This window comes from Oppia nitens, unplaced genomic scaffold (genome assembly GCF_028296485.1).
Source record: "Oppia nitens isolate AA-2021 unplaced genomic scaffold, nextdenovo-longstitch-racon4-pilon3 scaffold29_pilon_pilon_pilon, whole genome shotgun sequence".
Classification (NCBI taxonomy): domain Eukaryota; kingdom Metazoa; phylum Arthropoda; class Arachnida; order Sarcoptiformes; family Oppiidae; genus Oppia; species Oppia nitens.
In genome coordinates, this window is record NW_026533209.1 from 846,744 (window position 1) to 861,130 (window position 14,387).

A 14,387-nucleotide genomic window follows, 5' to 3' on the forward strand; every position below is an offset into this window, starting at 1 on the left:
GTTATTTGTTTTGAAACACAAATTATTATAAATAAATTGATAATTAATGTATGACTTGATAAACAAAATAAATTATTTTAATATTTACTGATGATATGATTATATTATTTTTGAAAAAAATGATTYAATACATAAACCGGTAGTTTATTCGGGACTCCAATAGTCGGCAACGTCTTCGTAGGCAATCTTAACGAACAGAGTGGCCGATATTATCGGCTGGTTGTGCTCATCGACCAAACGTATTACACGATAGCCTAATAATAAAAAAAATTATAAAACCAATGTTCAATACTCGGAGTTCAGCATACCTTCCATAATRGCGGCAAARGTAAGCATATATTGGCCGAGTAGTGCATTCTTGCCGGTCTTGGACTCGTCGATCACCTGGAAGTGTATGAACGCCATCTCCGGTAARCGTAGCAAAAAATTACAACTTTCGTCCCAAATCGGATTAAAGCCTATTATTTTTTTGGATATCATAAGCACCGGTATGTTAGTCATTATTCTGTATATGTGTCTATCATTTAATTTCATACCATTATTYTTAACCGGTTGTGTTTTGTAGACAAACTTATCGGCCGAATGTCCATAGACTCTGAGCTTAACATATGGATCKATAATCTCGCCCTCGAATCCCTTACCCGGTTTCGGTATGTGCTGTCCACTGATTATCTGTATGACTACTTTTTTCAGTTTACCATTTGGTCCGTTCCGTACCGAACTGCGTACACTAGTATTACCGTATTGGTGACCCCGGCGCAAGTATTCCGATTTCAGTACATAACCGCACCGGCCGTTCATTGCGAACAATGCGTCGTTAAACAGCATCGACCGGTCGCAGGTCTGGTAGTTGAGTGCAACCAACTGTGCKCCCATATTCCAGTGTACAATCGGGTCATAGTTGCTTGAGTCGGTTCGGATACCTTTCGGGTATATACGACTCAAATGATTTTTATTAAACCGCACGTAATCTTCGCTTAGTTTCTTAATTTTTGTAAAACCCAATGACTTTGTCTCAACAAATGATACCATTTCCCAGAATTTCCCTAAAAATATATATAACAAAAATTATAGTTAAATTTTTTTTTATATATTTTGGAAAAATATTTATTTTTTTTTAAATTACAATTTTTGAAACATTTGGTAAATTCCGTAAACTTTTTTGCCACACAATAGACAACCAAATCTGAGAATTCTTTGGCTAATTTAATCTAAAAAATATTAATTAATTAATTAAGTTTTTATTGTAACTGATTTTTTATAACCAAAATTATTTATATTTATAATTTTAAAAAACTAACTTTTTTAGAAATGGCCATATAATCAGGCATTTGTGGCGCCGGTGTCGAGTAGGACATAGCCAGCGCTTTGTGTCCCGATTTGGTGGCCAGCGATTGATCGTTATTCTTGTTTTCTTTGCCGGCGTACGTATTATTTCTGATCATACCGTTGTTGACACGTTTTTTTGTCAACTCATCGTCGACTTCATCGACGGGATCGTTGTCRCTATCATCAGATTCGTTRTCATTTCCATTTTTAACCACTTCCTCATCAGCACCATCATCGTCATCATCACTGTCCTCATTATCAGAAGACGCCGACTCCAGTATTTCATCAATAACTTGTGTCTCCTCCTCCTCYTCCTCATCGCCGTTATCTTCACTTTCCGTTTGTCTTTCAGCAATAGTATCATTGATTAATTTGGTTTTGAGTGACAACTTCTTTGTTTTGTTAGCTGTGGGCAATTTTTTGCCCTTAACTATAATCTTACGGACCAACTGTTCAGGTGATGGCCAATGTTTATCATAATCGTCCAGTCGTTTTGTACACAAATAATCTATGAATTTATTAATATATAAAAATAACTAACATTTTTGTTGATGACATATACCTCCTAATATATCTTCAAACAGCTTAGCCATAACCACCTGTTGTTCAACACTGCAATGATTTTCCATTGATAATATCAATGGAAACTGTGACTTTTTGAACGCATATCTGTGTATTGTTTTCAGTACATCCCGTAAAAGTATTTTGGTGGTCAATGTATAGCCGTGATAGATGATAGGTTCGCCATCATCGCCGTCCCAGACATCCARTTCAACGCATCGACAGCCTCTTTCCAGTGCCAGCCTATAGGCTTCAATACTGCTGGCGCCAGTCAACTGTCCCATCATTAAATAACTATAGATTAAGTAATATCGTATTTATATATTATATTAGTTGACTAATTAGTTTAATAGTAAAACAATTTTTTATATAATTTATATATACGTGTTATGAGATGTGGCGATATAATAATGAGACAATGGTTGAGACATATCCATACATACGATACGATGACTTCTATTGAATATATCGAAATCAATTGAATTAAACAAGTTTTTGAAACCTATTATTGGATACCAAACAACAAAAAWAATWAAGWTTTAAATGATATAAAAATATATCAAAAAATATAATTTTGTTTTTTATATATATGATTACCTTTGATGGACATATAGCCCGGGTTTTCAGTTGCTTGCGGTTCATATCGTTTGATATAAGCCTCACAGTCTTCGATGGTAGCGTTGGTCATCTTTTGCTCGGTTTTCAAAAAATACTGTAACTCTTCGGGACCCATAATACAGGTATTATTTACTGAATATCTAGATTTATCACATTTTTTATAATATATAAATTGTAATGAAATTTTTTTACAGCAATAAATAAATAAATAAATCCATACTTTTTAAATATTGTGTCCAATTCTGGTCTCTCATTGATTAGTTCATAAAATTTGAAAAATTCATCCATATTTAGATTGTCGTCGCCTTTCATTTCGCGTAAATTTAGTTTTTTCTTATGTGTCATCTATTTATTTAAAAAAAATCAATCAACAAATAAAATGAATATATTATAATAAAAATTAGAAACAAAAAAAATATAAAAAATTAGAAACAAAAAAAATATAAAAAATTAGAAACAAAAAAAATATAAATAATTAATTAATTACATTAAATAAGGCTTTTGCGTGTTTCCTATTCATCGATATATTCATATGATTCACCAGATCGTAGACTTCATCGAAACTCAAGTTTCCATTAGAGTTGCGATCGGCCTCTCGGAACTGTTGCCGTARCCAACTGTCCAATAAATATAAATGTTTGATTTTTTTTATTATTGTTGTTTAAATTAAAAAATATATTTTTTTCAATTTGTCATACACTTCGTCCTCATTTTCACGGGTCTGGTTCTTGTAGGTAGCAATCAAATAGCTAAGACCTTTGACCCACAAGTCCCTGACTTCGGTGTTTGGCGCCACCAGGTCTTCGGTTTCGGCACCGCTGTCGAAGACCAGCGAAAAGCAGTTATCAGCTGTCAATTCGGGCAAATCTTTCGGCCCRATTGAGGCGTGCAGTTTGCGCCGAAAACGGGACTCAATTATATTGAAACGATCCGATAGCCAACCYTTACGYACTTCGGACAGATCGCACAAATCGACTGGAAATATATCAACAATTTTTGTTGTTGTTTTTGTTGTTGAGTATAGATTGAAAACATAATAAATGATTGAATAATATATTAAATAACTAACTGTACGGCACTTCCCGGCACAAGTAGGCCTTAATTGATGGCTCGTAAAACAGTCTCATATTATTCAAATCTATATGATATCGTCGGGCATAAAACTTGTCCACTGACCGTACCTTATGGAGTACAGTGCGCACAGTTAGCTGAGCTATTAAATCCTCGGTCGGTGTATTGGCTATTAATTGATTGATTAATTATTATTATAAAATTTCTTTTTTTATTATTATTTTTTTGTTTTAAAATTGCTAACTAATCCATACCGTCAAACAAATCTTTGAAACTTTTAATTTGCATCCGACGGCGCTTGCGGTCAGCGGCAGCTGTGATAAAAAAATTAAAAAATTATAATTAAAGGGTTATTAAAAAATTATATTYATATAATTATTTATATTTCAAATATTCAGTCYAAGATTTATCCAGAAGCTAATAGTTAATGTTTTTAYGATTATGATTATTATTATTATTATTATAAGGTTTAAAAAAAAATCAACTGCGTTTATTATACTTTACAAATCACCATGTACAAAATCMTAGATAATATCTAATTAAATAATAATAATAATATACTAGGTAATTTTTTAGAATTAAATAACTARTATGAAATTAATCAGATTTAAAAATTACATATCAGATGAGTCATATAAAAATTTCAATATCAATTACCATCATTAGTGTCCACTGTATTATCATTTTGTAGGCTATCATCGGCTATCAACCTCAGTGCTGAYGGACTTTCCATTTCCTTACATATATTATTACTCTAATACTGTTTGTAAGGGGAACTGGAGGTTTTTTTGAACACTTGTATCACACAAAACAATTTAAATATACTCTCTATAGTTATATAATAATTTTCACAATTATAAATACCGACAATTAAGCACTTATTTAATTAAATAAAAAATAATTGATAATAAAAATAATACTAATAATAGTTGTTAACAAATATATAATACAATATAAATTTGTTGGTAATTTATAATATACTGTAATATGTTATGTGATAAAAAACGATTAAGTTTTGTTATACTTTTTTATTATTTTATTTATATCAATAGTGTCATAGAGATTTGAAACACAACTATTAATAAAAAAATATTAATAATTATAATATAAATAAAATCATTTTCACGTTTTTCCTGATAACATTGTAATGTATAAAATTATAACATTATAAATTTATTATTATTATTAAATATTAAATATTATTATTCAATTTAAATGTCATATAAAAAGCGTATCAAACATTAATACATATGTAAATACAATAAATACAATACTGTATTATCAATGACCTGTATATATGATAGTATATACTATACTTCATTTTTTTTTATTAAATCATATATTACTTTGATTTGTAAATAAATTTTTTTATAATTTTTTTTTATTGATTATACTATAAAGCATTTACAGTGAAATATAAAACTATTAACTCATATACAAGTAATAAATAAAATAAAARCTAAATAAATAAATTGATTTCAAGTGTCAGTGCAAAAAGTGTAATATTAAGATGATTAGCAATTTTGTTATTAGAAAACTATTATATATATATATATATATATATATATATATATATATTGTATAATACTGTATCATATTATTTGATATGAAAAGTTAATTTATAAGGTAACTAAACGTAATGATTACAAATATAATTTTATCATAAAATTTATACATTATTATATATTTATCATAATTTATAATACTGTAACTACACTGTAGTGTACTGTATAGAGAGGAATAGTATCTATAATATAAAAACAGGGAGAGTCGTTCAATTAAAAAAAGTGTTAATTTATTATATAATTAAAGTTGATAATTTATATAAATTTATACTACTGTATCAAACAGTATATCATAAATTATATTCTATAGATAATAAAAGTTCACAATAGTATTTTTATTAATTAAACACACATTTTTATTAACAAAATATTTTAAATAAGATTTTATAAATAGAAATTTGGTAGTATTGCTATATAAAAGTAAAATAAAATAATTAAAAATAAATTAAAAAATAATAGAAACAGAAATTTTATTGATATTTATGAAAAATATTGTCATCAAAATGTTATTGTTATTAAATAATAATTTTTTCATAATAATTTAATTAATTTCGAAAATATAAATAAATCGAAAATAATATATATATATAAATGGAAAATAAATTGATATTTTTATTATTATCCAAAGCTCATATGCTTATAATTTCAACATTATTATAAAATACAATTTACAAAAATTGTTATTATTAAGTTTAAAATAATAATATAATTTACCGGTAATATCTACTTTTATAATTAAATTATGAAGTTTTTAAATATTGGCAATACATAATACAAGCACTTTTATACTTAACAATATAAAGTACTATTATAAAAAATATTACCGGTAAACTAAAAATAATTAAAAAAATCACTTAAAAAACACAAAATATACCGATAAKTAYTTATAAATATTTTTTGTTTTTTATGGTTGRACCGCTTTTTGGTGCACTTGTTTCATATGTTTAATCATATTAGCATTGTTTGCTGATCGGTACTCACAACCTGGCCACCGGCAAGCGTGCGGCTTCAAGTTATTATGAATGTTCAGATGATCTTTGAGAAATGTCGCCAAACGAAACCGTTTGTTACACTGTGGCCAATGACAGGCAAACGGTTTTACACCCGTATGGGTGCTCCGATGCAGTTTGAAATGTATGCCAATCCACTCGCAACCGGGCCAATCGCACCCGACCTGTACCCGATTGTAGACACGTTTGTAATTATGGACATCGATACGGTGTTTGACAATCTCGCTGTTCGTATAGAACTTTTCGGTACACCGTTTGACTGGACACCGGAGTGTAGGTTCACTTTTGTGTTGAGCAATATGTCGTTTCAATGATCGGGGATCTTTGAACGGTCGGTGACAGACATCGCAAACGACAACACCGGTATCGATATGTGTTCTCAAATGCATATCCAATGCTTGTTTTGTTTTGAGTGCCCGACGACAGTCATCGTGTGTACAAATGAATTGTCGTTCAACTGAATGCTTCCTCTCGTGCTGTTTGAGACGACTGGTACCGAAACATTCAAAATCGCAACCGTCGTAATCGCATTTGATTGAATTGTTAAACTTTTTGCCGTGAATGGCCATCTGATGATTCTTCAGATCGCAGTACAGTTGATAGGCTTTGTCGCAGTCGGCAAAGTCGCAGATTTTGTCAAATTTACGGATTCGTTTCTTCGGTCCGCCAACCGATTGTTTCTTAGCTTTCGGTGCGGAATTGTCAGCCGCTATCCGATTATGTCGACCACTTTGGTTAGCCTTTTGCGTACGAGATTTTTTACCCGAATTTTGCTTGTGTTTTGCCGAATGAACTTTCAGAGCTAATTGTGTCTTAAATCGTTGRYYACAATCATCAAACTTGCAGACAATCTTTGCAACGTTTTTGTGACTACATTTGTGTCTTAGTAGTGACGGCTCTGATTTGAAMGCTCGATGGCATCCAATGTGATCGCAGACAAACGGCTTGTCTTCGTCATCGGCTAAGTGACWAACAGCCAAATGTTGCCGAAGATCTGCATCTGTCTGACACCTAAACAGACAGTCAGTGTAAAGACAGGCAATAGGTTTCTCATCCAAAGCGGTTACATCAATGCTGTTTTGTGTCAACAACTTATCATCACTTATTGTTGTTGTTGWTGTGGAAGWCTCGTTGGTAGAAAATTGGTGGCCATTGTTACCGACATCGGTGGTCACATTGCCTTTGCATCGTGACTGGTGTTTGACAAGTGATTTGAAATATTTGAATGACTTTTGACAACCATTTTCGGGACATTTATGTCTTTTAGCAGTCGTTGTTGTTGTTGTTGTCGATGTCAGGCTTTCATATACTACTTTTTCAACAACTTTATGATAATTATCACCAAATGTTTGGTTATCTTCTGTTTTAATATCATCTGAATTACATAAACCTATCGACGGACTAAATAATTGCTCTCTACTGTCACTAATGTCTTCTGTTTTAATATCCACGACATGACTGTCTTCTTCATAAACTTTATCTATCAATTGGATCCCATTTTGTGGCCACAAATCAGTTAATTGATTAAAATTTTTATCTCGTCTTTGATCGCAAATATAATTCAATTGATGTCTCAATTGGTTGAACTTGTCTTCAGTGTTCAGTTGTGTCTCAAACTTCTTGTAAATCAAATTCAATTCTGATTTCAATTTATCCAAAATATTCAGACATTTGTTGGCAAACAATAACTCTTTGAGTAGTCGTTTGTTTTCACTCCACAATTGATCCAAAATGTCATCAATTGTCACAACCATTGATGTCATCATTCATTCAATACATTCATTCAATAAATTGTTTTAATTTGTAATACAATTGCTATTCAATTGACTAATAATTTGTTTGTCAGTTAWCTAACACTTTAATCATATGTTTTGTTTTGTTATGTAAACATTGAATGCTAGGGACTGTCAATACATTAAAAATATGATATTATTAAAATAATTTAAACACTACAGGTCAGGACTAAAATATGGCAACAATTATTTATGTATAGAAAAAACACTCAAATTTAAATATTATATATATATATATTTATTTATTGTCGATTATATATCTTGTATTATAAAAATAAATGATATATTAATATTTTAATATAAGTATCTGAATATAGGATCTGAATGTATGCTATATGTTATATAATACTGTATATACAATGACAAGATTTAACAGGATCTTGCAGGACGGGACGGGAAGATTTATTTGATATTTAATTTATTTATAAGATAGGAACAGTACAGGACAGGACAAGACGGGATAAGATGAGATTTTGAGCTCAACTTACACCACTAGTATGAATACAACTAATAAAATAATAAATGTTTAGATATATTTAGTAAATATCAATTTCAAAAAACGATTTAAATTATTTATTTTATTAATAAATCAAATTAAAATTATTATAATTATAATTATTATCCACTATTGATGATGGATTTGTTTCATATGTTTATTAATATTTGAATTACTAGCGCACCGGTACTCACATCCCGGCCAACGACAAGCATATGGTTTAACATTGTTGTGAATATTCATGTGTTCAATGAGTTTTTGTTTGCCGGTAAACCGTTTACCACATTCAGGCCAATGACACGGAAAATTTTTCTCACCCGTATGGACTAACTTATGGCGTGCCAGTGCTTGTCCATAATAGTCACAACCCGGCCAATCGCACTGTTTGTATGGTTTAGGCTTTTTCCTAATTTTACGTTTATGATCAACGATACGATGTCTATAAATTTCTTTATCCGTATAAAACAGTTGCCGACAATCCTTTTCGCGACATTTGAGTGTCGGTTCCGATCGATGTTCGGCCAAATGACGGTTATATTGTGTCTTAAATTTGAATGCTTTGGAACAGTCAGCGATCGGACAAACAAATTGTTTGTTTGTCGTGTGTTTACTTAACTTATGAAACCTAAATGAATACAATGAAGCCGTCTGATAGTTACAATCATTGTAATCACATTTGTACGGCAATTCCACACCTGATCCGTGTTCTTTCATTTGGTGAAAGACATATGATTTCTGGCATTTGTACTTTTTGTCGCATTGAGGACAAGTGACTACACAAGTCATCTGATGTTTTTTATACTTCCGACTCGTTTTGAATGTCATCTGACAATCACTATTCAGACACTTATATCCTCCCGGTTTAGACCGTATTACTCTTTGTTTGTCTAACTGGTCATTGTTTTTGTCATTAATTGATTTTCTTTTTCGACTTTTCGGTTGTTTTCTCTTTGTTTTTATTAGTATTTCATTGTTTTTCTTTTCACTATCTGTTAGGCCTTTCAGTTGACACTTGTTTTTCTTGAAATCATTTTTAGTCAGCAAATCAGCGTTTTGTTGATTAATACAATTATCTTGAAATACCAATTGTTTCTTATGACTGTAAAACATGTGATCCATTAAACCATTTCGTGTCAAAAATTTGTTGTCACAGTCCAGACACTTGTATTCAATAATATTATCCTTTTTATTACAAATCAATGAAAGATTAATTGTCTTATTGTTTGACTGATGTTTCATACTATCTTTATCTCTGTCTTCAGTTAATATGTGGTCATCTTTGGTCTCATTTTCTATAATTTCTGTATTATTTGATTGATTTATTTGAACTATATTTTTATTTTCTTCACATCTGATATTATCATTAAATTGGATCCTATTATTCATCACTTCATTGTTCTCTATATTAATATATGTATTGGAATTGTCTTGTCTTTCATCTTCATCTACGTCTTCATCCAAATCATTGTCAAAATCTTGTGTATCACTCATATCATCACTGATTATGTCATTCATTGTTGTCTTTGATTCATAACTTTGTTCATTATCTTCATCTAAGTTGACATCATTTAAATGCAATCCTTTATCTCGTCTTTGATCGCAAATATAATTCAATTGATGTCTCAAATGTTTGAACTTGTCTTCAGTGATGAGTTGTTTCTCAAACTTCTTGTAAATCAAATTCAATTCAGTTTTCAATTCATCCAAAATATTCAGACATTTGTTGGCAAACAATAACTCTTTGAGAAGTCGTTTGTTTTCACTCCACAATTGATCCAAAATGTCATCAATTGTCACAACTATTGATGTCATCATTCAATGTATTCATACAATCACTCAATGATTGTAAACATAATTCAAATTCAATTCAATATTTATCTTAATATTTATAACACTTTAATCATATGTTTTGTTTGTTATGTAAACATTGATTGCGAGGGACTGTTAATGCATTGAAAATAATAAATTATTTAAAATCTTACAAAAAAAGAGTACAATTATTAAAAGCTTTAATTGAAAACAATAATTAATTTTAAATACTTTTAATACTTTTAAATTATTAAAAACATAGATAGAGATAAAAATAGCTTTTACATTAAAAATCAATAGTTAAATAATTAATATTATCATATTTATTAATTAATGATTTATACATAAATTTATAATCAATGTAATTGATGTTAAATTTAAAAAAATAATACATGTTATAAAAAAATTTTAATAAAATTATATTCACACAATAATTGTAAAATAAATATTTTAAATAAAAAACAGTAATTCATATCAATTATTATTATTATTATTATTATTCACTATTTTTGGTGCACTTGTTTCTGATGTTTCCAAATGTTTGAATGACTGGCGCTTCGGTAGTCACACCCTGGCCACCGACACTCAAACGGTTTAACATTATTGTGGATATTCATATGTTCATCAAGTTTACACTTTTCGGCAAAGCGTTTGTCACACTGTGGCCAAAAACATTGATAATTTTTCTGACCCGTGTGGACAATCTTGTGGCGCATCACTGACGGTCCATAGTAGTCACAACCGGGCCAATCGCATCGTTTGTATCGTTTTTCCCGACTAATGCCAAACTTGCGCTTATGGACATCAATGCGATGTCTCTTAATGGCAATATCCGAGTAAAACAGTTGCCAACAATTTTTTTCTGGACAACAAAGCGTCGGTTCCGACTTATGTTCGGCCAAATGACGACTGTGCGCTGATTTATGTTTGAATCGTTTCTCACAGCCGTCGACATTGCATATGTAAAGCTGTTCCGAATGGATCTGTCGATGGATATCAAGAGTGTGACTGGTTTTGAATGACTTACCGCAGCCGTCGATATTGCAGACAAACGGCCTGTCAATCGAGTGTTTAACCATATGTTTGCGTAACATATACTCTTTGGGCGACCGATAGTCACAGCCATCGTAATCACATTTGAACATAAACTCTGATTTGATATCATGTGCTCTCATCTGATGGTAAACATATGATTGTTGACATCTGTACTTCTTGTGACACAATCCACACTTTACTATACATGTCTTCTGATGTTTCTTATAGTTGCGAATTGTAGTGAATGTCTTCTGACAATCGCTATTCAGACAGTGATATCTATTAGATCTAAACCATGGTTTCAGTTCTTTGGCGACAATATTCTGGACATTCTTTGTTTTCTTTACTTTCAAATCATTTGTCTTATATTTTTTGGTCACTTTGTTGTCATCTTTTCTCTTATTGTCGTCAAGTATTGGTGGACTTACTGTTTGTTTTCTTGTATTTCTTTTAGTCACCACTATATGTGTGTTATTGCCCTCTTCTGACTTCAATTTGATCCTACAATTCAGCACTTCTTCTAATAATTTAAACTCATGTTTGTCTTCTCCATCAATGATTTCTTTATATTTGTCAAATAATTTCATCAAAAATATCTTCAATTTGTTTGCAAACAACAATTCATCGACAAGTCGTTTGTTTTCATTCCACAACTGATCCAAAATGTCATCAATTGTCACAACCATTGATGTCATCATTCATTCAATATATTCATTCAATAAATTGTTTTAATTTGTAATACAATTGACATTCAATTGACTAATAATTTGTTTGTCAGTTAACTAACACTTCAATCATATGTTTTGTTTGTTAGTAAACATTGATTGTAAGGGACTGTCAATGCATTGAAATACCACAAAAAATATATTGTATTTACTGTTTAGTCTATTATACAGTAATATTAAACTTATATAATATTAATAATATCTATATTTAAAAATTAATAAAAAAAATTCAATCATAATTATTACATATTAGATTTATTTATCATTAATGATAGCATTAATACAACTAATACAATAATAAATAACAAATGTTAAGAGATATTTTTTACAGTATAAAAATATTAGTTTTTAATTATTATTTTTTAATTAAAAAAATTAAATCATAATTATTATTATTATCCTCTATTGATGGTGAACTTGTTTCATATGTTTATTAATATTTGAATGATGAGCGCACCGGTACTCACATCCCGGCCAACGACAAGCATATGGTTTAACATTGTTATGAATATTCATGTGATGATTGAGTTTTTGTTTCTCGGAAAATCGTTTACCACATTCAGGCCAATCACAATGAAAATTTTTCTCACCCGTGTGGACACGCGAGTGCCGTATCAGTTCTATACCATAATAGTCACAACCGGGCCAATCGCACCGTTTGTATGGTCTAATCAAATTTTTTTTAACTTTACGTTTATGATCATCGATACGATGTCTATATATATCTCTATCCGTATAAAAAAATCGCCGACAATCCTTTTCAGGACACTTGAGTGTCGGTTCCGATCGGTGTTCGGCCAAATGACGTTTATAGTGTGAATTATGTTTGAACGCTTTGGAACAGCCGTCGGCATCGCATACATAGATCTCAAGTTTTGAATGTGACTCCCGATGATATTTGAGAGCACCGTTCGTTTTGAATGACTTACCGCAGCCGTCAATATTACAAACAAATGTCCTGTCAGTATGGTATCTGTTTTTATGCGTTTTAACCGATCTCGGTGAAACCGACTGATAGTTGCAACCTATGTAATCACATTTGTACATCGTTTCGGAACCGGATCCGTGTGCTGCCAATTGGTGATAGTCATAGGATTTTTGACTTTTGTACTTCTTGTGGCATTGAGGACAAGTGATCATACAAATGGACAGATGTTTACGATACTGCTTTAGTGTTCGCATTGTTTGCTGACAATCACTATTCAGACACTTATATCCTCCCGGTTTAGACCGAATTACCCGTTGTTTGTCTAACTGGTCATTGTTTTTGTCATTAATTGAGTTTATATTTATATTTCTTCTTATTGGTTGACTTGTGTCAGTCGTTTTCATAGATATTTGTTGATCACAACTGGGAATAACTTGTAATAACAGAACTTTCTTGTGATCTGAAAACACATGATCTGCCAGAAGATTAGGTGTTGTAAACATCTGCTGACAGTCTATACACTGAAACACAAGATTCGGATCTTTTTGGATATTACTTATCGAAGAACTATTGACTGTCTTGTCATTTGTAATGGATTTCAAATTATCTTCATTTTTGTCTTTTCTTTCTGTTAGCTCTTTCAGTTGACAATTGTTTTTCTTCAAATCATTCTTTGTCTGCAAATCAGTGTTTTGTTGATTAATACAATTATCTTGAAATACCAATCGTTTTTTATGACTGTAAAACATGTGATCAGTTAAAGCATTTCGTGTCAAAAATTTGTTGTCACAGTCCAGACAATTGTATTCAATAATATTATCCTTTTTATTACAAAGCAATGAAAGATTAAATGTCTTATTGTTTGACTGATGTCTCACAATATTTTTGTCTTTACTTAATATGTGATTATCTTTGGCCTTATTTTCTATAATTTCTGTATTATTTATTTCAACTATACTTTCTTCACGTCTGATATTATCATTCAATTGGATCCCATTATCCATCACTTCATTGTTCTCTATATTAATATATGTATTGGAATTGACTCGTCTTTCATCTTCATCCGTGTCTTCATCCAAATCATTGTCAAAATCTTGTGTATCACTCATATCATCACTAATTATGTGATTCATTGTTGTCTTTGATTTACATCTTTGTTCATTATCTTCATCTAAGTTGACATCATTTAAATGCAATCCTTTATCTCTTCTTTGATCACAAATATAATTCAATTGATGTCTTAAATGATTGAACTTGTCTTCAGTGTTCAGTTGTGTCTCAAACTTCTTGTAAATCAAATTCAATTCAGTTTTCAATTCATCCAAAATTTTGAGACATTTATTGGCAAACAATAACTCATTGAGAAGTCGTTTGTTTTCAGCCATTAATTGATCCACAATATCATCGACTGTCACAACCATTGATGTCATCATTCATTCAATACATT

The 14,387-nt window shown here is 30.6% G+C and overlaps 4 protein-coding genes across 4 annotated transcripts; all 4 read right to left on the minus strand.

Annotated features, from left to right (window-relative positions):
* Positions 1-144: 144 nt before the first annotated feature.
* Positions 145-4,392, minus strand: LOC128954739 (1-phosphatidylinositol 4,5-bisphosphate phosphodiesterase delta-4-like). The gene is made up of 14 exons (XM_054300335.1): positions 4,237-4,392; positions 3,834-3,893; positions 3,578-3,748; positions 3,207-3,483; positions 2,996-3,125; positions 2,729-2,853; positions 2,488-2,648; positions 2,275-2,392; positions 1,892-2,184; positions 1,302-1,837; positions 1,127-1,211; positions 537-1,046; positions 309-458; positions 145-254 (listed from the first exon to the last, which is right to left on the minus strand). The coding sequence occupies exons 1-14, from the start codon at positions 4,310-4,312 to the stop codon at positions 145-147; spliced, it is 2,802 nt and encodes a 933-aa protein (XP_054156310.1). The 5' UTR covers positions 4,313-4,392.
* A 1,630-nt stretch (positions 4,393-6,022) lies between these two features.
* Positions 6,023-8,014, minus strand: LOC128954797 (zinc finger protein 62-like). The gene has a single exon (XM_054300397.1). The coding sequence runs from the start codon at positions 7,918-7,920 to the stop codon at positions 6,049-6,051; it is 1,872 nt and encodes a 623-aa protein (XP_054156372.1). The 5' UTR covers positions 7,921-8,014; the 3' UTR covers positions 6,023-6,048.
* A 558-nt stretch (positions 8,015-8,572) lies between these two features.
* Positions 8,573-9,772, minus strand: LOC128954740 (zinc finger protein 184-like). Its single transcript, XM_054300336.1, has one exon. It carries the CDS (start codon positions 9,680-9,682, stop codon positions 8,573-8,575), a length of 1,110 nt encoding a protein of 369 aa, XP_054156311.1. The 5' UTR covers positions 9,683-9,772.
* An 890-nt stretch (positions 9,773-10,662) lies between these two features.
* On the minus strand, positions 10,663-13,703 carry LOC128954741 (zinc finger protein 91-like). The gene is made up of 2 exons (XM_054300337.1): positions 12,417-13,703; positions 10,663-11,978 (listed from the first exon to the last, which is right to left on the minus strand). Exons 1-2 carry the CDS (start codon positions 13,687-13,689, stop codon positions 10,756-10,758), a joined length of 2,496 nt encoding a protein of 831 aa, XP_054156312.1. The 5' UTR covers positions 13,690-13,703; the 3' UTR covers positions 10,663-10,755.
* Between the last annotated feature and the right edge of the window lie 684 nt (positions 13,704-14,387).

Excerpts from the sequence above, each read along its gene's own strand:
- LOC128954740 (XM_054300336.1), bottom strand. The coding sequence starts at position 9,682 with ATGAAACATCAGTCAAACAATAAGACAATTAATCTTTCATTGATTTGT.
- LOC128954741 (XM_054300337.1), bottom strand. The coding sequence starts at position 13,689 with ATGTTTTACAGTCATAAAAAACGATTGGTATTTCAAGATAATTGTATT. Across the intron at positions 11,979-12,416 it reads GAAACAAGTTCACCATCAAT|CATCAATGGTTGTGACAATT; the intron begins AGAGGATAATAA and ends AATGAATGATGA.